Source organism: Petromyzon marinus, chromosome 4, assembly GCF_048934315.1.
Source record: "Petromyzon marinus isolate PM22_M1 ecotype Great Lakes invasive population chromosome 4, UKy_Petmar_22M1.pri1.0, whole genome shotgun sequence".
Classification (NCBI taxonomy): Eukaryota; Metazoa; Chordata; class Hyperoartia; order Petromyzontiformes; family Petromyzontidae; genus Petromyzon; species Petromyzon marinus.
Genome location: NC_133670.1, coordinates 6,212,632 through 6,240,108, shown reverse-complemented (window position 1 = coordinate 6,240,108; position 27,477 = coordinate 6,212,632). Strand labels below are relative to the sequence as shown.

The 27,477-nt window shown below is 40.8% G+C and overlaps 1 protein-coding gene across 1 annotated transcript in view; it reads right to left on the bottom strand.

Annotated features, from left to right (window-relative positions):
- Positions 1-222: 222 nt before the first annotated feature.
- Positions 223-27,477, bottom strand: part of LOC116938808 (cyclin-Y-like protein 1) — a 54,442-nt gene continuing 27,187 nt past the window's right edge. Inside the window, exons 7-10 of the mRNA XM_032946480.2 lie at positions 26,480-26,599; positions 26,053-26,219; positions 22,629-22,791; positions 223-21,378 (exon numbers count right to left, since the gene is read on the bottom strand). Coding sequence (XP_032802371.2) covers positions 21,262-21,378; positions 22,629-22,791; positions 26,053-26,219; positions 26,480-26,599 — 567 coding nt within the window. The 3' untranslated portion in view covers positions 223-21,261. The remainder of the gene's footprint in view (positions 21,379-22,628; positions 22,792-26,052; positions 26,220-26,479; positions 26,600-27,477) is intronic.

Sequence of the window (27,477 nt, the reverse complement as noted above, 5' to 3'; positions counted from 1 at the left end):
AACCGGCCGTAAAAAAAAATAACCCTGTGAAGTTTGCTGGAACAATCGTTAAAGCAGCAGCAGCAGACATAAAAAAACACGCTTACAATCACGTAAAAATACATAATACAGAGAAGCATCTAATTAAGTTAATTAAATACTCAAACAATGAGCAATTAAACTGGAGCTGTTCCATGCGAATGCTACGATCGATTGTACGTGCAATAGAAAGCAATAACCATATTGAAACATTGTTTTTTTTATTAAACACGATAATAAAAGATTTGCTAAAAGACAGCAAGTACAACAAGCCAAATGAAAACATCGTTTTTCTTCAACACGTCATCGGTATTGTACCGTGTAGTATATACTAGAGGGGTAGTACAAACATCATCATTGCAATGACATTCGGGTTGCTATATTTTTGTATATTACAATATAAAAATAGACGTTTAAAATTATCTAAAAAGAACAACATGCTGTCTGTACATTGTAGTGTATAAAGAAGAGAACAGACACGATGGCAATTATTTCGCACCATTCCAAGGTGACTCGGATGTTTACAACCATCAATATAAAATAAAGTTAACATCCTTTATTGCTGCAAAGCATGGAAGTAATTCGATTTATTAGTCAGTTTATTAAGCAAGGTATAAGACTCTTGTTCACCACAACAACAATCATATGCTGTGACAGGTATTGTCGTATGTTCACCAGCCTAAGTATAAGTTCATCCAATACCTGCACCTACACATTTTGCGTTCATTAGCTGGGCAACATACGTTTTTGGATCAGCCGAAGTGATATCGTGACTAAAAACGGTTAGGGATTTTTGATTTTGCCATGTACTATAAGATGAACACTACACATAATATTTTTTTTAGCACGTTATTACATCTTGTATAATAGAGAACAGATGAAATAAATTGCTAAATATAATTCGAGAACGGTTCGCAAAAAAAGAAAAGGAGACACCGGGTGGTCGTGGGGGTGGTGACTGCTTCAGGCCACGTGCTCACACCAGCGTGGTTCATCCCAAACCCACCATGTCGAGCCTTGTATCATTTGTGACCATTGATCATATTCTTATTATTATCCCAAATTTTAAACTGAAAACTCCGAGGACTTTTGAAAAGGGATTCAAATGAATTAAAAATATATATATACCCACAATCAGATGAGACTGATTTAAAACATGTTTCACTCGCGTGGCAATTACGTTCGCAAATTTCACATCGTTTCATAAACCTAGACGTGCACTTTAAAACATTGCAATATACGACGGCGATTCATATTTTGCTAATAAAAATCACGACAGTGGGATTGTCGTGTAACGCGATGGCAAAACATCGAATCAGCGGGCAATTTCATCACGGCAATTACTTTGCTCAATACACAGACGACTTGCACTCCAGAAACGAAACTTTCTTTTGTGATTTCTATGGGCACCATTGTCGAACTTATTTCAATCCTCCTATATATAACATTTGAATGTTCCATCCATTCCTAGAATCAAGGGGGGGGCGGGGGCACTGCACATTGTTGTCCAAGGCATTGTCATTAGACCACAAAGCAATGCACGGGTGCTAAGTAACGACTTGTTACTGGCAATGCCCCAAACACGCACGAGAGTCGGATAGTTTTAACGTAAAAGAGGGGAACTATCAGAGGTTATTTAGACGTTGTGTGTCAAGGCCTAAAAATAAATTTAAAAAAACCCCAGCACCGAGCGATCACAATGAGAACTCGTGGAAGATGTTTAAGAGGCGCAGCACGTGTGTCAGGATGAAATCGAAGTGAAACGGAGCAAATAACTGTGCAGATTAAAAGAGAAATGGACAACACTATGAAGTGTAATGTTTTACTTGTAAAGTACACAATGTCAGGAGCCAAACAAAATATGTAAATCTGAAACGTCTTGAGAGCGTCAGTGTTCTTCTCCCATCAATAATTTACGGTGAATACCGTGACAGATCATAAAGTACTCTTTCCAGGTATATTTAACATTACAGTACGAGTCATAACTTTAAAATAAAACAATGCACCCATCATGTGACTCGGTCAGAAGGAACCATTACACAATGGGGGGGGGCTTGTAAAGTCACGGTAACGTGGACGTGACTTGCTTCAGCATGGGGGGGGGGGGGGTGTAAATTATTGCTAGTCAATAAAGAATAATAATTTACGCAAACCATTTCGGAAAATAAATCTTATACGAATGAATGGGTATATGTTCGGATGACATTAAAAAAAAAACTTAGAAAGGATAAATAATCAGATGGTAAACCTCACCAAAGTATACACGACAAAAAAATGCTTACAACTCATTAAGTTGTACGCATTTTTAAAATTAAATTCACCGTCTAATTGCCCAGGAAAATAGGCACAATTTAAAATAATTCTGTCCACCACCTAACAATAATATTTTTTGTATGCATTATAAATTCTGAACTGGCTTGAAGACATTGCAAGAGGAGTCAAATACTGCCACGTTACCTTCAGATAAGTAAAAGTTCAAATTAATGTATGTTCAAACACCAATACTCCTATCCATGTCTGTAATACTGATGCAATCAACACATGCAATAATCCCAAGTGTAAACAAACTAATCAAAAGCTCATATTACTCATTGTTTATATAGTACGTAGTGTGTCACACTACATAACTTGTTTTTATATTTAAATGCATGAACAATTATCAAACAAAACAATATAAGCGACAATACCCATGCAACGCTATTGCATTCAACGTGCTAACTTATGAGCCAACATATGGACGTGTCACGTGGTGCATTTGAGGCACCGCACGCAACACACTGTCTCTTACCTCTACTTATTCACATTGACCTTAACCAAGTTATTATTTTTGTTAAAAATGGTTATAGGAAACGACCTTGTTATTGTTGTTTTTGTTTATATGACCTTCCACATGCACTCACACTGCACATCATCACAGCAACGTTACTAGAGGATTCGATACGATTTGAGTTACTGTAGTTGTGCAACGCAAAGGAAGTGTACTAGTAACACGTGTGGATGAGCTTCATCAATTTTTTTAAAAAATGACGAGCACATCTACAACATATAAACATCAAGGATGGTTTTACGAGGGGTATTACAGCCGAACGTTAAACGAAATATGCTTTCAGAGTAGTTTTTTGGTGCAATGACGTTTGTATATATTAAATTCTTAGTTTAAGTGCATTAATTTGTTTAGACTAATGGCAATGCTTTTTTTTAAACCCCAGCATGCAATGGAATTCAAACAATGCCAAATAAACAACATTTGGACATTTCAATACTGAATGCATGTTGTACAATACGTATATGCCCTACTCTTAAAATTGAAAAGGGAGATTCATACATAATATGGGAAAGTCCACATGCCTTTGAATGTAATGTATCACCGAAATTATCTGCTCACGATGTTTAGACGACTTTTAAACACTGGCTTATATTGATATGCCATTTATAAAAAAAAAATGTTTGTGTCTACATTTATACTGACCTACTGGCCAAAGGCAGGGCAGATTATTAAATTCTGACGGACAGTAGACACATGATCTTTTTGCCGACGAATATTAAACATGTAATGTTCCTGTATGCGTATTAAACAGTTTATATATAACACAGGGAGTGTTATATATCAACTTAAATGTCTGCTTAGGGAAACGATTTACTCGATGCCCAATTTACCAAAACACACACCATGATGAACATGGGTCAAAGTCACAGCAGAGTCTGGGGGCTTCTCATTTAGCTTGTATCTAAATTAGCAGAGAACACGAATGTTGACATATACAGATATGCAACGAGAGGGAGAAATTAAAAGTAACATCAGTTGTACTCGTTTCATTCTACCACAATTGGCTAACACCCCTTAATTTCACATCTATTAAATTGCTTCAGTAAAGCTGGTGGATTACTGTACGGAGTTTGTGTTTTATTTGCATACAAATTCACTCGGCGTTACTGTAATTCAAAACAATAAATAATAATGGCGCACACGCGTGCCGTATCATCAGCACCGACGTTTAACAAACTAAGATTTACACTTTCGGCGAAATATTATTATTATTATTATTTTTTTGCACCGTATTTCACGAACACATTTATATACATGGTCGGGCATACAGTCCTGACTCAGTCGAACGCCCCCATAAGCAGAGGTGATTCAATGAAAATGTTTGTTATCGGGTGGTCGGCGAACGCGTGAGATGGCAACAGGAGCCATGCAGGCTGCAGGCCGCATGGCTCCTGTTCAATGACACTGCTCCACTGCTTACGGCTTCCCATACATTAAAATGCAGTTGCTTACTCTGATTTTAGAGGAAAAGGGGGAAGGTGGGTGGGGGGGGGAGAAAGCGGGTGCAGCAGTATGCAGCTACCCTTCCTCAGCTGGACTGTCTACCGGTATGAATGATACTCATGACTACAATGCTTACGCTGTGATGAAGGGTACAATTGCAGAGCTATTCAGGTGAAGAATCAGCATAATAGCGGCTGACATTTTCGTGCAGCGTCTACACAAGACATCGAACGTCTTATCAATGATCTAATTTCGCACTTGTGAAAGGAAAATAGATTATTTCAGAACGCAACTAATAAGTACCTTGTTATATTTATAAAATACTATATACTCAGATGTAATGGCCTAAACCTCATCCAACGAGAATATAAACTATTGATTCATCAATGACCACATGCACACCCCGAGAGTAGCTCAAGAAACAAGATATCCCTCTATATTGAGACATCACAACCATAGGAAAACAACTTCTAAATCCACTCATATTGAGTTTTCCAAACACTTATTCACCACGGCCACCAGAAAAAAAAGTTACGGTGAGAGAAGAACCAATAAAGAACCACGACTATAGTCACATGGCTCTGGTGAAACTCATATCGGAGGTGACTAAAGGCAAGGAGATTCCTACCATTATTCAGAACAAGAGGACTTCATCAGTATGAGTAAAGGGAAACTTTTAATGACATTGATATTAGGATTTGATTAGTTAAAAAAACCCATCAAACCATGATACACCTGTTGGAAGAAGATCTCTCCCAAGCTATCGCCATGTCTCATGTGTTTGCAAAGCACCAATCCCTCTAATTCCTGTACAAGAGCAGTTTTCATTGCTCCATCTTCGCAGTGGATGTGTTTAGGCGCATTCCATCCTTTGGCTACCACTCCACGGTTAGTCTCGAGAACTTGCCATAATCCCTTCGGATGACATGTCCTGTCCAACCAAGCCCACTTACTTTCCTTAACAGTCAACGTCTACAACTTGTGTACAGAGTAAAATTCTGCTACAATATCCCTCGTGTGAACATATTTTTGTTACGAATAGCATGTTTTGTAGAAACCCACAGTAGATTTATTGCGTGAATAACATCTAACACATTTCTGACAAACGTACCGAAAATAAACGTGCAAAGTTGCGGTAGTTATTTCTACTCGCCACCGCAACGTAAATTCTACCTACGTAGTGCCAGGATGGCGATTCAGCCCAATGGAATACGGTGGTTCACAGTGATCGTCGACGGCAACGCCGTGGAAACCGACTCGGCGCTCCGTTGCAACAGGCAACACAGCCGCCCCCTGCTGGTAAACGGCGCGGAGTAACACGCACTGTGACGCGGACTGTGACGCGGGCTGTGACGCGAACTGTGACGCGAAACTGTGACGCGAAGCTGTGACGCGAAAAACTGACGAGGGTTGGTTTGGCCGACGCAGTTTGGGCGGCGTTTTCTTCGGGAGGTCGGCAAGGGTGGCTGATGCATTCACATTGACATCTCAAATGAATGCGATTGCATGAAAATATGTGAAACTAAGTAATGCGTGATGATTTAGCCTATCGAGAAGGCAGTGTACTCAGATAATTATCTAAGTCTAAGCAGTAAGGCTCTCCTAAGATCAATGACTTGTACTCTACGTAGTTTATTAATTTATTGGTATTCCATATTGGTTGGAAAGGCCAGCAAGAATGGAACGCTGCAGTTGGGCTGTGCTATGTTTGTGGGTAGCACGGTGCAGTTCAACAAAATCCATTGCTGAACTATAGGTCTATGCTCCCACGTCTATTCTCCCTGCCTACACCAACCCACACTGACCGGCGTGGTGAAGTATGGACAAATAACTCCCACAAGCACGACATTGGGACGCCCTTATCCACCGTGAAATAACTTAAAAGAGCAACACGTGACAACCACCGTGAGTGACAGGTGAAATGCAACTCTTTTTTGCTGTTAACTTTGCTGTTTTCTTGTTGTATTATTTTCTTTTAATTTAACTTGTCATTCCAGATTGCATTACATTTGTCATTCCATATTACATTACAAAAGAGACTACAAGGTTTCCACACATGTTTTAATCAGATGTCACTGTACTGTCTAATGTAGTTGCTCCTTTCCCAAATTGAACACACATGTCCTCCTCTGACAGATATGTTCAATTTGTGTATCGAACTTGTTGCACGTGACTTTTGTGTCGCTCATTTATCAAGCCCCACAATGTTCCGAGTTCTTAAATAATGTTCTATTAATCATTCCCGTTCATTGTTATAACGACACTGTCAGAAGAAAACCCCGAGGGTTTATGGTCTCTCCATTTATGTGTAAAGCCTTTATTAGCTCCATTCCAAGTTTTGGAAAACATATTCAAATTCTGCTTTGAATAACAATGTAGAGTGAAAGCAAGTCTCCTTGTCCGAGTCCCTTTCTGATATTAATTTTGTTACCCTTTTTCAAGCGAACTTCATGCAGCTGGTCTATTTTTTTGAAAAAAAAAATTAATAACTTCAAGAAAATTATCAGAAAGGTTTACTAAATATTTATCTAAAAAGAAATATCGAAATCATGGAACAATGCCTAAACTCTTCTTCTAATCAACATGGTCTTAAAGCTAACTTTAATTATTACATACCCATTAGACGATAATCACGTGGATATAATTTGCTCACAAAGATCTATGGGAACAGAATAAATACATACCACGTGACAAAGTCCAGTTTAAGAAAGGTTTCTCTACGATTGACACACGTGTACCATCAATTATATTCTGGTATAGGCAAATTAAGATCAAGTACCATTATGTCTAGCCTTTGTAGATTATTAAAAAAAGCACCGAACCTAGTGGAAGCTTAAATAACAATATATTTAGAGATGTTTACATAACATGCTATCTATATAGACTGAAATGAAGGTAAATGATCAAAATACTTAAATAAATCAATAGTTGGCTTTTAAGACTACGGGAACAAAAGGTGATACGTCATGAGCCCATTGCTTCTCACAATTGAGGGAATAAACAAATAACAACAATTTGTCTATTTAACAATTGCTGTTTAAATTGCAAGAAAAACTAATGACAGAGGACTGACTAGTCCTTGATAAAGAGCAAAATGTGTGGTCCTCTATGTGTACATGTATGTATAAATGCCTGTCAGCCAGAACAGACCAAAAATGATTACCGACAGATGATTTAGTATAGCATTTAAATATGCAACATGCCAAAGCAGGCATGGGACAATACATTGCTTAACATTCTTTAATCTCACAATCCCACACTTCGAATCGTGTATGTGAGCACCAATTATTTGTCACTTATGCAAGTAATATTGTTATACTTATGCTGATAAATGATTGTGGCATGGCCAAAAATGATGTGGTAGAGGTGATGATGGGTGAATTGCAGCTAGTGAGGTGATGATGAAAATTATGAATGTGGTCATGGTAGTGGTAATTGTGATGACATCGGTGGTCTGTCATCATAGTGGTGGTGATGGAACGAGTTAAATGACTATGCGCTAATGCATATGACTGTGATGGTGTGGTACTGACAGTGGTGATTGTTTGTGGTGGTTAATAGTAAAGTTCATGGTGATTAAAATTATAACGTGGGTGTTATGATGCAGTGGTAAAGTCAATGGTCGTGGTGAAGATGGCAATGGTTATGAAAGTAACATTATATTCAGGTGGAGATTCAGAGAATGGTCCATCTGTAAGGGCATAATATGGGTTTTAGTTCAAATAAATTAAGCCTTGGAAACAGAGTATAGTGGATACTGATAGCTCACTTATAAAAACACAACATTACACATCACCGCATTGGTCATTTGAGAGCCCCAAATCAATATCTTCCTCTACTCTAGGCTGGTGACGTAACTGCTTTGGTTTCAATTACTTTGCGATTGTGCTTTCGAAATTTGCGTGCGTTTGCATGAATACATGCATTCCACACACGCATGGTTGTGTATGTTTGTGCGTGAATACACACGTCCACAGGTGTCAGTCAGTGTGTAAGTGCTTCTATGTGCACATGCGTTTCATGTGTATTTCTGTGCATCTGCAAAAAAACAACATCGGATGTTCCATACACTTGTTGTTTACACACGTTTGCGCATGCACACGTGTGTCTGTACATGTCAATAATCTGGCTTCATTAGTTTATTGGTGTGTATCCATTGGCCCACGTATCCACATGTACGTGTCTGTACGTGTACATCTGACATCATCAGTACTCTCTTCCGTCTCTTACTAATATTGCTACCGCCACCATTTACATGTATTGCACACAAAGTGCTTGCCACAAATGAACCACAATACCTTGCCGATCTCGTCTAGAAGCATCACGAAACTTCGGTCATCCTCGCAGCGGCTTTTGGCTGACCATCGAACAAAGGCAGCCACTGCATCGCACACCTTCAGATGAGCTTCTGTGGCCGTTTGGAACACTCTTACTTCCGATATTTGGAAGCCACCGGAGCTTTGCACTTTTAAATTGAAAACGAATTTCTTTAGAAATGCTTTTTGTATTTAATTTGTTGTCCTTCCCCCGCGCCTCCGATGAGCACGGTTGGCTACGTGCGTTCCGAAAGAAGTTCACTATACATACATTTAGCCTACTCCGTATACACTCTATGCGAACATCTGGGGAGTTAAATTGGAACATGTTCACATATATAACCGACTACAATGTCGATACACTGGTTATGTGTTTGGAAAATAACTGCAATCAACTAAAATGGTAATGATAAGACTTCAGCTAGCCGGACTAAAAGGGGAAAGCACTAGTCCAGACATCTGCTCCTACAACAATGGGAACATTTGTGATATAGGTATTGCTGGTTACGTACGGTGCGAAATAAGTTTCAAATACATACATAACTATCTGATAAAATTACACCTAACATGGAAAGTGCAACTAAAATCCACACGGAATGTTGTACGCATTTATTCTACACTAAATGCCTCAAAAGGTGGCGAAAGAATGATCACAAAAGCGCGTATATTTTGTCGTGATGACTGTGCACTGCGGGTGCAGTTATGTATAGTACAGGGCAGACCTCGCTTAGCGCGATCCCATAGAACGCCGATTCGTTATAGTGCTAAATTGTCCAGGAATGCTTTTTTTCACCAAAACAAAATGAAATTAAAACGTCTGTAAAGCGCTTACGAGCGAGAACATGTAGCAGCAACGTCGGCCGGGGAAACGTACCCGCCCCCCACGATTCGCTCAGCCAATTATAGCGACGCATGCTCTCAGCCAACCAGATCCCCACCGATTTGATTATCACAAGGTTTAGCAAAATTTGTTTGAGTTAGTGTGCTCCCCCGTCTATCTCTCTCTGTATCCCCTGTTGTATCTGTGTCTGTATATATATGCGGTTATGTGTCTCCTCTCTCTCGTAAATTTAGCTCTTCTGTACCTGATGATGATTGCTTGTGTTGCAATCGAAACGTCGTACGCTATTATGTAATTTTATTATTTCTTATTTCTACGTGACTTTACCGAAAAAAAAAACAAAGAATAATTCCTGCAGTCACGAAAGCTCCAAATTCAAAAGACAGAAGTTGTCCGAGTGAAATGGAACACTACATATATATTTCATTCATGAAATGTTCACAATCTGTATTATTAGTGCTATTACCGATGCCCCAAATGAAGCCCACATATTGCTCATACGAACGGAATAATTATGCCGGGAGCTCATCCCCATATACAGGCACACCTCTTATGGCGCTCAGGATGCGTTCTTGGTAAATGGAGCACTATATAAAACAGCGCTATTGGAGGCCATTATAACACGTTTACAATGGAGATGTGTTACCGACACTATTTTTTTTACACTTATGAGAGATATATGAGGGCTTCCTTGGGGTATCGGTAATAGCTTTAATAACGATATTACATGGTAAATGTATGAAAGCATTTAATAAAAATGTTTAACAAAAAACTTTTAACGACATAACAATAAGTTCTGTACTCGTGCATTTGTGGTCGAAGCTTAAGTAACTAACCACCATCTGCCGTAAACACGTTCCGTGGGAAGCTATACTAATCAATGGGATTACTCGATCCATGGGTCGCCAATGAATCAATGCAGTGACTAACCCTCGATGAAACGATACTCTTAACGTTGCTGTCGGATCGACTACGCTCAGAATCAATACAAGACACCTCGATTCAGGTTCCACCAAATCATATATGGGCAAAGACACGCCCCTATGGTCAACGCCACGCCTACTTTACCCAATATATGGGGGGCTGACCCGCAAAGGAATTTTCCTCCAGGACAAAGAGCATTATAAGAAAACAGCGTTATAGGAGGCAGCGTTGTAAGAGGTATGCCTGTGTATACAATGTTATGACGACCCCATTTTATCTTCTTGGTTCTTTCGGTGAAGTCACGTAGAAGGGAAATAATAAAATAATAAAAATAAAACAATACAATTATCAGTGAGAATTTTATTTTATGTTTTATATTTTTATCATTTCATTGTTTCCCTTCTACGTGGTGACTTTACCGAAAGAACCAAGAAGATGAATCCCTGCAGTCACGAAAGTTTTAAATCGAAAAGACCCCATTTTAGTCCCCGGTTAAATTCGCGCTTATTTCTCCAGGAACACACCTTGAGCGCTAAGCGGGGTCTGCCTGTACTCAACATTGCAGTGCGATTCTTGCTCTCTCAGTCACAAATAACGCGGTTTATCCTCGACAAAATATTTAAAGTAAATGTGTAAAAAAAAACTGCAGAGGAGTTAGAGTGAAGAACAAATGAGCTTGAAATTCCACCACTAACACAGGATTCTAAACACAAGCAGCAAGCACAGGGGGGAGGGGCGGGGAGGGGTGGCGACTGCTCCCAATGGTTGATTTACGATGATTCAATGGTTTTGGACAATGTTTTGGCCATTTAAATGAGAGCATGATTCAATGATACCTCTCGGTATGTCAAGGCACACGTGCATGCATGCACACATTCAGGATTTCCTCGCTATATTGCACTCTACACATTATTATCCACACACGTACATTCACGTACTGCACCTCCGATTAGCACGGTTGGCTACGTATGGTAACATCCATACTGCATATACATCACAGTATATACTGTATACACAATCTCATATATAGCATATCCTTGCATGCATCCACATGCATATGCACACCGTGCATGCACACTCCTGTATACACCGATTATTGAAGCGTATGTATGCATACGCTACAATAATACGTAAACACCATGTCAAAGTGTGTATGCAACATATATATAAATTGCACATGCATTTATACTCTTACACACATATAAGTGCAAAGGTGAATAAATATACCAGTATGTGGGTCCCTATACCCTGAACATTTAAAATAAATTGACAGCCAAGATTAATACCAGGTCTTACCGAAGGTGGGACAATTCCTTGTGAAATGCCCGGTTAAATAACCCCCAGTGAAGCTACAACAACAATAATTATTATTATTCATCTGGAGTGGCACTATCTGATCCAACTAATTTCGGTTATTATCATTGAGCAGGGTGCCAAAGTTATCGGAGGTGCTCAAGTCGAGCTCATTGATGGGTTGCAATCTTCGTGATGAATGTATAACGGAAGTGGCGGCACCTACTGCAAAGCTGCACATACATTATCTTGGTAGTCTGGCCACAGGAAAGTGATAACCTTGCTGATATCCTTACTGAAGACCAGAAAAGTAGAATATTCATTTTACGCTTCAACCGACAAACATAACTTTCCAAACCAAGAACATTCTTTTTTTTATTGAGCTAACCCCTTGGTTTACCTATCATCGGGGAAAAAAGTGCTCAGAGAAGGAACAGCAAAGCGTCATCTATCTTCACAGCCACTATCTGGGTAAAGAACAGTCACCTGGACCGAGTTCTCCAGCAACATGGGAACTGAGAAAAACGGACATCTTCCTCACTTTATACAATCTCGACATGTGCATCGTCAATGTTCCGTCTTGCTGAAACTGTGCAAAGACTTCGCAGCACCACATTTCCTTTGAACATAAACCAGTTAACTTCCTAGCTATGGATGCAACATCCGGGAACTTTTCTATAATTCCATATTCATAGTCTCACTTTCAACACTAAATCAACAAGAATGTTGTTAAGCCGTAATCCAGCTCCATACTCATGTGTAATCCATGAAAATCTCTCAGTCGAAAATCTTACAAATCACCATTACCCATATAACCATCACCACACTGCCATCATTACGCACCTGCACCACATTATTTATGTTCTATTACAAGGCCATTTCCTAAATTTTCTTCAGCTGGACAAGCCATGCTTGTTGGCTTTTTTTTTCCTCTATAGCCACCACAGCTTTCTCGGCGAGAGCTTCCTGGAAATTGATGACAGCATTATTTAGGGGAACACCATCCTTGAGGTGACCCTCCATCTGCTACCACCTCGAGTCTCATCTGCCGGAAAGTTTCACTGCTTACAAGCATTTGCCGCAAAAGGCCCTCACCCTCAATCCACCCAATTCCAAGAGGCCAACCTACAGCTTAGAGTCCCTCGTGAAAACCCAGCTCCAAGAGCTCAGGGTGTCCATCTTAATTGCTTGTTCATTACCCACACTGTTAATTTGGTAATTATATGATTGGAAATATCACTAAAATCATCCTGATGCTGAATGACGTGTCGTTGCATCTCTGCAGTATATGAAACGTGCATAACAATGCATATTGCAGACAAGAAAAATTACGAGAAGTGACACCACGATACGAAACAATGATTTACTTGAGCATGAAACATCTCAAGTCACTGAACGGAACACGTAAGACAAGCAGACTCAAGTCTTAACGTGATTATTGATGAATAAGAATTGACGCACCATTGCTTGTACAATACACTGCAGACCAGGTGGTAGCAGCTACAGATCAGGTGGTAGCAGCTACAAACCAGGGTAAATCTTTTTGCAGATGACACGATACTGATTACTGCTGGCCGCTCTCCGGATGACGTGATTGCTAAGCTACAGGGTGATTTCAACAAACTACAACATCAGCTAGTTGCTCTTAAACTAATCCTGAATACCTCCAAAACCAAGGTGTTATGCTTCCTCACCAGGACTAAAGCAGGAAGTTATTTTTCCCCAAATTACATTCCTTAAATAATTATCAAATAGAGCAAGTCAAGATCTATAAGTATCTTGGGGTCATCCTGGATTCAAAACTGAATTTTGAAGATCACATTGATTATATTGGTAAAAAGACAAAAATAAAAATTGGTTTTCTGTATCGACACAAGCACTGCTTCCCCCCAATGTTCCGTTTGGAATTGATGAAAGCTACCATACTGCCTCTACTTGACTACTGTGACATCGTGTATAAATCAGCCCCAAGTACTGTACTGAAGAAGCTTGATTCCATCTATCACTCGGCCTTAAGATTTACATTGAACTGCCCATATAGGACTCACCACTGTGATCTCTACATTGGGTCAAACTTAACATCTCTTAATGTTCGACGGCTTGTGCACCAGATCTTATTTATTCACGATGTACTTACAAAAAAATCCGCAGACTACCTGCTCCTCTCTGTTTCAAAGAACAAATTTGACGTCAGGTCTTCGCTCATTTACCAGCTTCACATTCCCTATTGCCGTACAAAAACTGGAGGAAGGGCCTTTGCTATTGATGCCCCCAGGGTCTGTAATGCTATTGCCAATAAACTGCAACTGGAATTGCTACCATTGAGATCTTCTCTCAAAACTGCTCTAGAGGATATTATATTCTTGGTTCTTTCGGTAAAGTCACGTAGAAGGGAAACAATAAAATAATACAAATATAAAACAAAAAAATTCTCACGTTTCAAAACAACGTGAGGGAAACAATAAAATAAAAATATAAAACAATAAAATTCTCACGACGTTTCGAAACGTCGTGAGAATTGTATTGTTTATATTTTTATTATTTTATTGTTTCCCTTCTATGTGACTTTACCGAAAGAACCAAGAATATGAATCCCTGCAGTCAGGAAAGCTTTACATCAAAATTTGCTCTAGAGGAGTTGTACACCCCTAGCTGCCACTGCTATTCATTGGTGTAAAATAAAATAAAATGTTTTCGCTCCGGATGACGCTGCAAAGTATTATCTGTATTTTGATTTAGTGTGCTGATCTTAAAGGTGCATTGAAAAATGTGATACTCCGACTGATGCTTGTTGTTGTGGAGTAACTGATGCAGCCAGCTATGGCTCTAGGATTTGGTGTTACATGTTATATATGTAGTTTATCGTAAAAATTCGGTCACAGTCCCTATGATCACTGTTACGTTGCAATTATGGCTTTATTTTTTGGTGATTTCGAAAACGTTTTTTTGGTTTGGACATGTTTGTTTTGTTGTAGTAAGGAGTTAGACTGATGGCCTTAATCTAAGTTTTCTTGTGGTGGTTGTTGTTGTTGTTTGACTTGCATCCCACTGGGATTTTTTGCACACAGCGTTGGTGTACGGTGCTTTTTCAGGAATAGTTTGCTGTTTTTTCATGGAGTTTCTGTTTGCACAGTCACCACATCGTCACTTTAAGATGTTTTCTTGTTCGTGTTTTTTTGTTTGTTGTGGTTGCACCCGATTCAAGAGCCGAATGGCTCACAGGGCTATACCAAAATAAAGAAACTGAAAACTGAACCGTTCCCTTCATTAAAGCACAATGACCATGGGATTAGGTATTTTAATCCATTCCCCAAACACAGCATGCTAAAAGCACAGTTCGTAGTCCCCAATGGCTTGGGATCAACCACTGATAAGGTTGAAAAATAAAAAAAGACGGGAGTTGCACGCAAAGTGGTGCAGTAGATAGTTCTGTTGATTAAAACGTTCTCACTGACGGAACTGAGCCTATAAAGCCTCTTGTCACAGCAGCTCTTTTGCCCACTTCAGCAATTGTTTCTTGCTGTGGTTGTCCCACCTGATGACGGACCGCTTGCATTTCGTCCGAAACGTCACGTGATTTAATTCATTCTATTTTCTACCTACGTGACTTTACCGAAAGAACCAAAGAGTTATGGATCCCTGCAGTCACGAAAACTTCAAATCTAGATTGGAACCGAGCCCAATGGGCAAAATGGGTGCAACTCATTCAGGTGGCCAACAGTGGCACAAGCACATGGAGCGTCTTCCGAGTTCGGAGTAGCTCGGGCACGGCCACCATGAGACCACACTATTCTCGGGTGAAGTTGAGCGCCCCTGGCGTGTGCCAAGTCTGCCTGACTCGGCACCATCTATAGGAAGGGAGGCTGCAGGTGAAGTAACCTCAATGGCAATGATGAATGAAGGCGTTAGAAGAAAAAAAAAAGATGTACATCATTAGACCTCCTTTGCCGGTACCAAAATTTAATAATATGGTTTTTCCCCTTTTTTCTGGCAACAAAACTGAACCCTTTTCTTTCAAGGAATCATGTCTGCATTAACCACAATACCTGCAGTCACAATGTAAACAAAAAACATACTATGATAATATATGCATTGTCCTTGAAACTGATTGGTCCACACCAAGGGACGGCTTTCTTTTGAGCCTCGACCCAATTGGTGCTCGACCAGATGACGCCAAAAGGCTGCAGGTATTGTGGTTAATGCAGACATGAATCTTCGTAAAAAGGGTTCAGTTTTGTTGCCAGAAAAAAGGGGAAAACCCTATTATATAAAAAAGATGTTATCTCAAAGACTCGCTGGTGAATCGGGAGTTAAGCGATCAGCTTCCATGTAGATCGTGCAGCATCAAACGTACTTCGGACGTTGGCAATAACTCTGGCGTACTCGACTGCAGAGTACTGCGCTTCGAAAGCTCAGTCTTTCTTCCGATTCCGTTCCAATGATGTACACAAAAGGGGTGATCGTGTAGATTTAAAGCACTCCACGTACACGTATGTCATCAGAACAAGATCAGAAGAAAAACCGATACAATTACTTTATCGGTACCGAGGCTCCCGCACGGCCATGTGGGAGCTATTACAGAGGACAGTCGTGTCGGGTATAGTTCTCTGTGGTGAGTGAAATTTCTTTAAAAACCGTGGCGCTATGCCCCTCTAAATACAGGGTACGCTTGAACCGCTTGCACGTTGTGAGATTCAGCGTTGAACAGGACAGTCGCCCTGCGACTTGCAGTCTTCTCGGAACGGGAGAGGGTTAACAGCCTTGGCACCCTGCTCAGGATTTGCACCACACCGGCCCTGTTTTAACCAATCTGCTTGAGGAATGTAGTATGCAAGGTAGAATGCATTCAAGTAGCATTGCACCTTAACAAAAGAAAACCGTGATGTCGTTTAATACTCTAAGAATTGGGCCCATCATCGTTATACATAACTACTTATACATAAAAGTAAAAAAAGTGAGCACAAAGGTGAACATATAATTTAGGGCCAAGAAATTTAATGGAGGCTCAACAATAAATTTGTAATTTACTCACTTAGATGCACTTCAGTAGCAGAATTCTTTACAATCATAACACAATACTATTCTGTAATCTCATGCCAAGATTCACATACAGTTTTCACACTAAATGTGAAAAGCAATTTTCCTATAATTTGCTATGGAACTGTAACCAGTGGAATTTGGGCAAAACGTTTAAAGAAATAATAAAACTTGGAATGTTTGGTATCTAGGCCTATGTGTCCAGTGCAGATATAAAAAAAAAACATTTCGAAGGAACGTCAAAAAAAATAACCAGAGTAACATTTGTCAAAGCAAAACTCCAACAAGGAAAAATGCCAATCTACACATACGTACAACTTTACTCAACCATTACGAAATATAAGTACGTGAGAGCGCATTTCAATAAGGTTGCCTGTCATGGCAAAGACAAATACATGAAAATAGCCAGTATGGAACCGACTATTTTCAAATTAGTGTTAAAGAGAAACCTTAAATCGGGCCACCATTACAAGTACTATTTACCCAGGGGAAGCCACACTAAGGGTCCAATGACTCTTTTTCATGAGGGCCCCTGCATTGTATGTATTTATATTAAGCTATTTTCAGCTGTGTAATGAATGTTTTACGCACGTGGGCTGCAACCGCAGCATCCAGAGAAAACCATCCTTGCGTGGTACACTCAATGCCATACGGACGCGACAGACGATATTAGTCCACACTGGCTCTACCCCTTTTAAACTAAACAAAACTTTTTTTTAACAGGTTAAGGGCCCAGTGAGCCCTAGAGCTCTTTTTTTTTAGAAGCGACCTGACCACAAAATGATAGCTCAATGAAGCGGGTTTTTCACGTGGAAATGTATAGCAGTCGAATGCCATCAAACGCACGTCGATTCTAAATGCGGAGGGGGGAGGGGGGGGGGGGGGAACCAAAGCACCCAGGGAAATCTCCACGCGACCACAGGGACAGAGACACGCAAACTCCAAATATACAGCAGGCATCGCCAGGGTTGGGATCGAACCCACGACCTCCCGTATACCGGGCGACGTAGTAAACATTTATGCCACCGTGGCGCCAGTCAGGATGATAGCACCCCGGCGCCCTACGGGGGGGGGACGGGAGTCGCAAAACATTTGTGCCATCCACCAACGGTCCCTGCCTCCACGGTGCCGGACTGCCGGCGTGGAACACCACTGCCTGGCAAAGATTCCCTTGTAGTTGTGAAGCATTACTCTCGTCAGGGGGACACTTGTATGTAAAGGATTTCCCTTTTTTCCTGTCTGGTTTCTTCATAACAATTACAAGTCTCATATTCAGAATGCAAGAACAATTATGGTAATACTTGATTTTTGAAAGGATAATGGCATTTTTTGGTGTTACGTTTTATAACAGTTCTTGCAAATATAAAATGTTTACATATTTATTGTACTTCCACGAATGATTAATTATTAATTACATATCCCTTTCACTATTCCCAGGTATAAGTGTAACCTTTTAACGTCTCCATTTAAAAAATAAACGCGAGTGCCAATGTTACACTGGTTTAAATAAAATTTTTGATTTAAAGCTTTCGTGACTGCAGGGATTCATATTCTTGGTTCTTTCGGTAAAGTCACGTAGAAGGGAAGCAATAAAATAATAAAAATATAAAACAATACAATTCTCACGACGTTTCGACTGCAACACAAGCAATCATCATCAGGTGTAATTTTCAAACTTTACAAGCTTCGCTTTCTTACCCCCCCCCCGCCCCCCCTGGTGGATCACCACTTCACAACGCCCACTCGAATACGGCAATACATCTTCGGCGCGCAATCCGGAACAGGGTCGCGCGCGTTACGTGCGCGGCAGCCCCCACAGATAGTTACTACAGCAAGAAATAACAGTTCATCATCATCGTCATCATCATCGTCAACACTGTAAAGAGTGCATCGTTACGTACACAATTTCAACAATACCAAGTATCGTTGAATGTGAGATTATCATGTGTCAATCAAAGCAAACACAAAGGAGTACACATGGCATGCTATGAACGCATAATTTTACAATGGTCACATGGATGCTACATCTTCTATACTTTTGTATAATCCCAAGCATCCCAATATTGCAATATGTTATTTTACCAAACTTTGCGTTGAAGTAACGATAAGGAATCATATCCATCTTTAGCACCGCACTCTACACAAGGTGAATGAGAAAAGATTCCATGTCAATCGCATGCTAGTATCCATTTATGTTCCGCACAGAAGATAATACAATGCTATCATATTCCTGCCAAATGAACACATGTATTCTTTTGGTAAAAAAATTTACATTTTCAAAAACTATCTACAATACGCTTATAAAAAAACGCATTCACTTGCAATTTGTATTCATGTGCAGAAATGCTGCTTTAAAGTCGAATTATTATAGCCATGTATGCTATATACAGAAAACAACTGAAGTGGCTCGAAAGTGCAGTCTTTTGTTAGTTCACGTGAAGTTGATATTTAAATAATTCTGCAACCAACTCATCATCTGCTGGAAATTACGACAAAATTGAAACACCTGCTGCAAAGTGGACATTGTTGACGATGTTACACTGGCAGAAGCAGCCCATTACGTGCAGGTGTCAAAGCTAAAATCTGAAAATTACGTACAATTAAATCGGGTAACATGAATGTCTCACCATAAATTTCATTAGCCAGGTGCCCTCTATACAATGTGATAATGAGCATCAATTAACTCGGAGCTAATTAAAGGAAATTAGTAAAGTAAAATAAAACTTACTCGTCATTATATATGCTGTAATAGGCACCAAATTATTTTCTGTCAATAAAAAAAAATGTATGTTCGGGAAGAGTAATGCATTATTACTTTTAAACATTTACACATAAGCCGCAGACGTTAAGAAAATGAACAACATCTCGGGATAAACAAATCAGACGGATATCCTCACAAAAAGAGCCGGTAAACAAAGAATACCGCTGTAAATGAAAAAAATATATATACGGCGCAAAAAATAATAATCACAAACCGTGCAAAGTAAAAGACAAGTGAATAAGGCAAAAAAAAAGTGAGGAGGGGAAGAAAAAAAATTCTAACTACAATAACACGGTCTTGATTTCCATTTTCTTTGTTTGGTAGAATGTTCCCTGCCGTCATCCCACACAAGAAACCCCACAGGCCCGCTAGTTACGGACGCCGTGCTCCAGCCACTCCTACAGCTCCCGTTACAATGACCCCCGATACAGCAACGCACAATGCCACTAAAAGGATTCTGGAATCCTGGAGCGAGGCGGTCTCTTGGGGATTCAGGCAGCTCACTTTCTCTTTCCATCATTTCTATCCAAGCTGGATAGCCTTGCTTTAAAAAAAAAAATACAGCTTGGCCAAGCCAATTCATTAAAAGGGTCCTCTGCATTATTCACATTAATGGTTGTTGCGCTTAGCGTTGTGTGTGTGTGTGCGCGCACAAGCGCACGCAAGTGCACGACGCACATCTTAGGGTTTGCACTGGAGTAAACATAAGGCACACGGATAGTGCACGCACGCGATACTCACACAATTCACATTCTGCAGAATTAAGAATTTAAACAATAGGCCCCTCCCGATTTTTTTTGACGGGAAAAAAGAAAACAAACACATTTCGTTCCGATTCATTGGATTCTAGCTCCAGGTCCGATCTTCTGCAGACTCTGGATACGGAGTGTTGAATAGCACTGCGACTGGTTTATCCATTGTATTCAATGTTTTCTGCACCCATAAAACCATACACACAGAGGAGTTGTTTATAAAAAGTATACCCTTTTCGATAGTTCTATTCGAAAAGAGACTCCGACCATGCTTCCTAAACCGCCCCCATCCGCAAACGACTCAAGAGATTGGTCCAATGCTTCCTTTTCCATATGACAAACCGTCTTAAATCACTGACAATTAAAATGTATACATGAGGTCTACAGAAGTACTTGCATTACCATTTAGAAAACTTCTGAATGCTTCACCATTCATGCTAGGCTGTGCTTATTCAAAAACCAGCACGTACCATAAGCATAACATCGACTGCACAGCTACAAGTGCTGAAGATGCAAACATTATCACAATGCAGCTAAGCTCTCAGCTCTCCCCAGGCCTCCTTCCCCAACTGAGCTCACATAACAGTTTTGCAGTTATAGCTCCACTGCCGCTTGCCAAACTTTCCATTGCAAAATGCCTTTCGTCAGCCATTATTTTCGGTCACTTGGGATGTCTGGTGATGACTCATTCATTACCGTAATTTTTAACAAAAATGTTTACGCTATTGGCAAGAATTAAAGTTCTACTTTGGGAGCACATGAAACTACCTTCACTTAGAAAAAAAGCGATTTAAAGAAATGTATTTTAAGGCATTTAAGCCCTTAAAATATGCTGCAAAATACTTTTCAAAATCATAACTTTTAAGCAATCGCCTTTTTTGCGTGTGCGCGTTTCTAAATTTCCAAACTTGTAACGTAAAACAGAAGGATGTCAAAAGAGCTGACAATGCACAGAATCGCACCGCATACTTTACCTTGCAAAAAATATTTTCACAGCCTCAATGTACGTTGAATTAATTGAAGTTCTCGGATGTGCTCGTTCACAACCACTACGGCAGTATGGCGGCGAATGTCCGTTTTTCGATTAAATTGTCAGCGCTGACGGACTTTCGCAGAGAAGCCTTCGATAAATCTCTGTATTTGTCTTCACAGAGACGGGAGATGGCCTGGAAAATGATGTTTTTTTCTCGAGTTAACGTCAACAGATCTAAAACATTTATAATGAACTATCATCCTTTTTTCGTCAAGTTTATATCTGCATAAAAAACGCCTCGTTTAAAATAGATTAATGCTGAAGTCATACTTTACGATAACAATGCCAGACATCAATACCAGACAAGACGCTACAATAACACGGGTTTAAATGTGAGCAAGGCAGCCAAATAAACCTACACACTTCTCCTGCATAATTCGATCTTTATTTGGATCTCTTAATCCTCAGACACCACTAATGGCACTTAATAATCTTAAGTTAATCAAGACAATAGCTGCATATGGAAATTGCATACCCATAACATCTGGGATGATAATGAGCTCGTGAGCCAAGTCCAAAGCTTAAATGGTGCAAGACAAAACAGGAATGTGTGCAGCCTGGCTTCACCTAGAACGAAGCAGCAGGTGCATGCACATGCCTGAATTAATTTCACCCAGTTTCCTTAAAGCCCAGGGACGTTATTTTTGTAAAATTACGATTTTAAAACGTTATCAATTCTACATTTTGGCAGTTCTAAAAAGAAAGCACATGCTCATATTATCCAAGGTTATATCAGAAGGCCCCCTAAGGTTGCAGAGAGTCCATGATGGTACACACTTTGTATATAAGGATTTGCATTTACAGGGCGTTTAAATACTTCAACTACTCAAAGCACTTGCTTGGCATCACGTGATCTTAACCATTTAATGGCCTGCGGCAGGTCTGGCCTAGGCAGCTGCCTCTGTAAGCACAAAGTTCACACAGCATCAGCCTTCAACTGGGCATTTGTGTGTCAGTAGGGGGGGAGGCAATATTGCTACGTGATCTTTCCAATTAAATAATTCTGCTCTAAGTTTTAAAATATATAGAGTAAAACCTTGGATTGCGAGCATAATTCGTTCCGGAAACGTGTTTGTAATCCAAAGCACTCGTACATCAAAGCACTCGTATATCAGTTGTGATCACGTGACGCTCGGCAGACAAAGCGTATATACGTGCCACTCGTATTGCAAGACCCTCGCTCGTTTATCAAATTTATATTTATTAAAAAAAATTGCTCGTCTTGCAAAACACTCGCAGACCAAGTTACCCGCAATCCAAGGTTTTACTGTATATACATGTCCAAGACAAAATAACAGTAATTATCACCCTGTAAGGAAACTAAATGTGTTTAATACGTTTGGCTGTGTCGTAACACGCGCGAGAGAATGCACGCATCCTCACCTCCAGTCTCTGGGCCCTTTCCTTGCAGAGGGGCTCCAGAGGGAAGCTCAAATTGTTGCAGTCGGCCAGCGAACGGAGGTCAAAGTAATACTTGGCATAAACACTTGCTGGGACGTTGATGTTAAACTGCAGCAGCTCTAGAAACTGCCTCTCCAGTTCATTCCTGTGGGGGGGGGGGGGGGAGGAAAAAAGATATGACCCCCATGAGCACAAATCATCACGCAGCAACCCAAGTATTTGTTTGACGGGCACAACGCCAACCCGGTAAGGGGCCCTCCGATCTGGAGGCATCTACGTTGAGGCGCCCCTCGCTCTGCGAAAGGTGGAACAAAATAAATGATTCAACTTGAGCAACTGTTACGTTGTCAATACACGAAAGGACATGGTCAAACTTATGGTTTTCTCTTAAGTATCTTATTATTGTGTATATGCAAAAAGCTTATTATACATCCAATCTAATGGTTATAACAGGCAATGAATCTGCTTATGTGTAAATTAACCAAGTTTGGTAGCAATTCAGATAATTAAAATGAAAAGACTATTCTCAGAAGCAGAACCTTAATTTAGACTAAAGTATTCCGATGAGCTATGAAACTCTTTCACAGATGTCCAGTATTCTAAGTAGGGGATGATGCTGCATGGGGAGGAGACGTTAACATTGCACGTAATAATGACATCATTGGCAAGGGACAGGAGGCGCATGTGTGTATGTACAGTGAGGGAAAAAAGTATTTGATCCCCTGCTGATTTTGTACATTTGCCCACTGACAAAGAAATGATCAGTCTACAATTTTAATGGTAGGTTTATTTGAACAGTGAGAGACAGAATAACAACAAGAAAATCCAAAAAATCGCATGTCAAAAATGTTAAAAATTGGTTTGCATTTTAATGAGGGAAATAAGTATGTGACCCCCTCTCAATCAGAAAGATTTCTGGCTCCCAGGTGTCTTTTATACAGGTAACGAGCTGAGCTTAGGAGCACACTCTTAAAGGGAGTGGCTACTAATCTCAGCTTGTTACCTGTATAAAAGACACCTGTCCACAGAAGCAATCAATCAGATTCCAAACTCTCCACCATGGCCAAGACCAAAGAGCTCTCCAAGGAAGTCAGGGACAAGATTGTAGACCTACACAAGGCTGGAATGGGCTACAAGACCATTGCCAAGCAGCTTGGTGAGAAGGTGACAACAGTTGGTGCAATTATTCGCAAATGGAAGAAACACAAAAGAACTGTCAATCCGTCTCGGCCTGGGGCTCCATGCAAGATCTCATCTCGTGGAGTTGCAATGATCACGAGAACGGTGAGAATCATCCCAGAACTACACGGGAGGATCTTGTCAATGATCTCAAAGCAGCTGGGACCATAGTCACCAAGCCAACAATTGGTAACACACTACGCCGTGAAGGACTGAAATCCTGCAGCGCCCGCAAGGTCCCCCCCTGCTCAAGAAAGCACATATACATGCCCGTTTGAAGTTTGCCAATGAACATCTGAATGATTCAGAGGACAACTGGGTGAAAGTGTTGTGGTCAGATGAGACCAAAATGGAGCTCTTTGGCATCAACTCAACACGCCGTGTTTGGAGGAGGAGGAATGCTGCCTATGACCCCAAGAACACCATCCCCACCGTCAAACATGGACGTGGAAACATTATGCTTTGGGGGTGTTTTTCTGCTAAGGGGACAGGACAACTTCACCGCATCAAAGGGACGATGGACGGGGCCATGTACCGTAAAGTCTTGGGTGAGAACCTCCTTCCCTCAGCTAGGGCATTGAAAATGGGTCGTGGATGGGTATTCCAGCATGACAATGACCCAAAACACACGGCCGAGGCAACAAAGGAGTGGCTCAAGAAGAAGCACATTAAGGTCCTGGAGTGGCCTAGCCAGTCTCCAGACCTTAATCCCATAGAAAATCTGTGGAGGGAGCTGAAGGTTCGAGTTGCCAAACGTCAGCCTCAAAACCTTAATGACTTGGAGAAGATCTGCAAAGAGGAGTGGGACAAAATCCCTCCTGAGATGTGTGCAAACCTGGTGGCCAACTACAAGAAATGTCTGACCTCTGTGATTGCCAACAAGTCATGTTTTGCAGAGGGGTCAAATACTTATTTCCCTCATTAAAATGCAAATCAATTTATAACATTTTTTACATGCATTTTTCTGGATTTTGTTGTTGTTATTCTGTCTCTCACTGTTCAAATAAACCTACCATTAAAATTATAGACTGATCATTTCTTTGTCAGTGGGCAAACGTACAAAATCAGCAGGGGATCAAATACTTTTTTCCCTCACTGTATGTTGTTGAACTTATTTTGCGCAATACATATCCAACCGCGCGAAGCAGAGGTCCGGGGAAAGGACAACAAACTAAACACAAAAATCAGTTCCAAATGAATGAGTTTTCAATCTAGACTTGAAAGTGCATAGCTCCAGGAAGCATGAACTAACACATTAGTCAGTAACTCCGCCATGAAAGAAAAAACATATATTTAAAAGGTGACGCTTTGGCTGATGGCCCAACTTCATAGCACATATATCGTAGGTGGAATAATACTGCATCTCTAATGATGTTTAAAACAATTCTGAATTGTACATTTTGCAACGTGCAACTGGATTTGTTACTTGGTCACTATGAAAGTGCCTTTGGACTATTCCATACATAGCGTAACTGTATCTTATTAAAACTGATGTAGAGTTTTGTGATGTTATTTCACTGTTTACATGCATCCTCTATTGCTTCGTGTTGCAGGTCTCCCTTAAATTGTTTATTAAAAAAAAAAATCTTAAAATAACACTTTACACATCTATATTCTTGGTTCTTTCGGTAAAGTCACGTAACTTTACCAAAAGAACCAAGAATATGAATCCCTGCAGTCACGAAAGCTTTACATCAAAACGTTACACATCCGTTATAAAAAATGTAAATATACCTTTTGATTAAAGCACCATTTCCTCTACTCCAACAAATATCACTTGTATAATATTCAGTGTCAATACAATGTTATGTACTTTACGTTTGCATGAAAACTTGGCCACTGAGAGATCTATAAGGAAGCAAAGGGGACGATGAACGAAACAATTTTTTTATATTTTACCAGGTAAGGCCCACTGAGCTAAGTAGCTCTTTTTCAGAAGCGACCTGGCCACAAATGACAGCTCAACAAAGTGGCGCATCACATGGAAATGCATAGCAGCCAAATGCTCTAAACACATGTTCCTAAATGTGGAGGGAAAAACCGGAGGACCCGGAGAAAAATCCACGCGACCGCGGGGAGAACATGCAAACTCCAAATATACAGGCGTCAGGGTCGGGATCGAACCCACGTCCTCCTGCATACCAGGCGAGGTAGTTAACATCTCGCCACCGTGGCGCCCACAATGCACGAGGGCACAGCAAAAATAGATAGCTGCGGAGGCACGCACACGTCATCGACAGCGATGTCCTTGAGGATCTGGCAGTAGTCGACATTCCACACAGCTTGGTCATCCCACACCTTGGAGGACAGCAGGATGGCTCCCAACAGTATCCGCTTCCAGTTGCTGGGGCAGATGTCGATCTCGCCGTAAGTCATCAGCCTTTCAAGGTACACCTGCAGGGCATGTCCACAGAAAGCAAAAGTCTCAATTTAGAAAGCTTGGCATCAGTTTCTTTTCACCGAAAATCCACAGGCGGTAAGAGCACAGTCCTGTTCACAGGCATTTCCGTAAAGAAGTCCTCGTCTGCCAGACGGCACGAGTGGAGTGATGCATAATACGATGATGTAAAGGAACAAGTTAATGACAATTAACAAATGACATGATTAATTTGACAAATGGTAACTTGTAGGTGGGTCTCGGCATGCCTTCTTACCAGAGTGATAATGGCACATTCAGCTGTGAGTTGGGCTGCGCTGAAAAGGTTCCTCAGGAAGCGGTAGATGTGCCTGTGCTCCGGGTCGTTAACACTGTAGTCCACTGGCACTTCCACTTTCTGGAACGAGGAGGAGTGTGCACGTTAGGTTCTCTTCCATGTTTTTAAATTACAGCTCAACGCGTGCCCCGGCACAAAATGCCGATCGCAGCACGGATGGTGGGGGTTGGGACAGCAACTCCCGCGAACGGCAGCACGATTTCGGCATGACAGGTGCCCAACGAAGGCGGGGGGGAATTGTGCTCGCCGCCCCACCCAGGTCGGGGACCACGTGCAGGAGGCTTGAAGGCTTACATGGGGAGGGGGAAAAGGGGGTAAGGGAGTAAGCTAACTAACATATTGGGGGAAGCAAAGGCACAGCGGGAGGGGGGGGGAGGAAGGGCACATTAGGTTCTTTGTCAACATAATTATTATAATAATAATAATGCACTTTATAACGCGCGCAAATTTGCGGACGTAACGGCCGCAACTCAGAGGCGCGGAGCCAGGCTCAGAGTCGTCAGTTCACGTAACTTGTACAGCCAAGAGAAGCATTGCTTACATTAGCAAGTACGCATGTTACACGCATCCAATCCTGTCTAAAATCCATTATTGTTATGGAATAAATACATTTCCTCTGGCTTTGCAGTGCACCATCACTGACAGGAAAGCACACAATTACTACCCAGTCATGTAGATATATATTTACGTAGGCTGACCTCATTTCACTACACTCATGCCATGCAAAATCTCAAGGATAACTACGAAAGCTGCGAGGATGAGTGTGTTTGCATATAGATCATCCCAAAGGACCGATCCCCTGAAAATGGATGGAATTCCAGTGGTGAAATAAACCTTCTTCAAGCTATGCTTCTGCACATTCTTCAATAAAATGTGCACAAGGAGCTAACATACTCGCATTTCACATGTTATAGGTTAATTAACTTCTTGTTAACAAG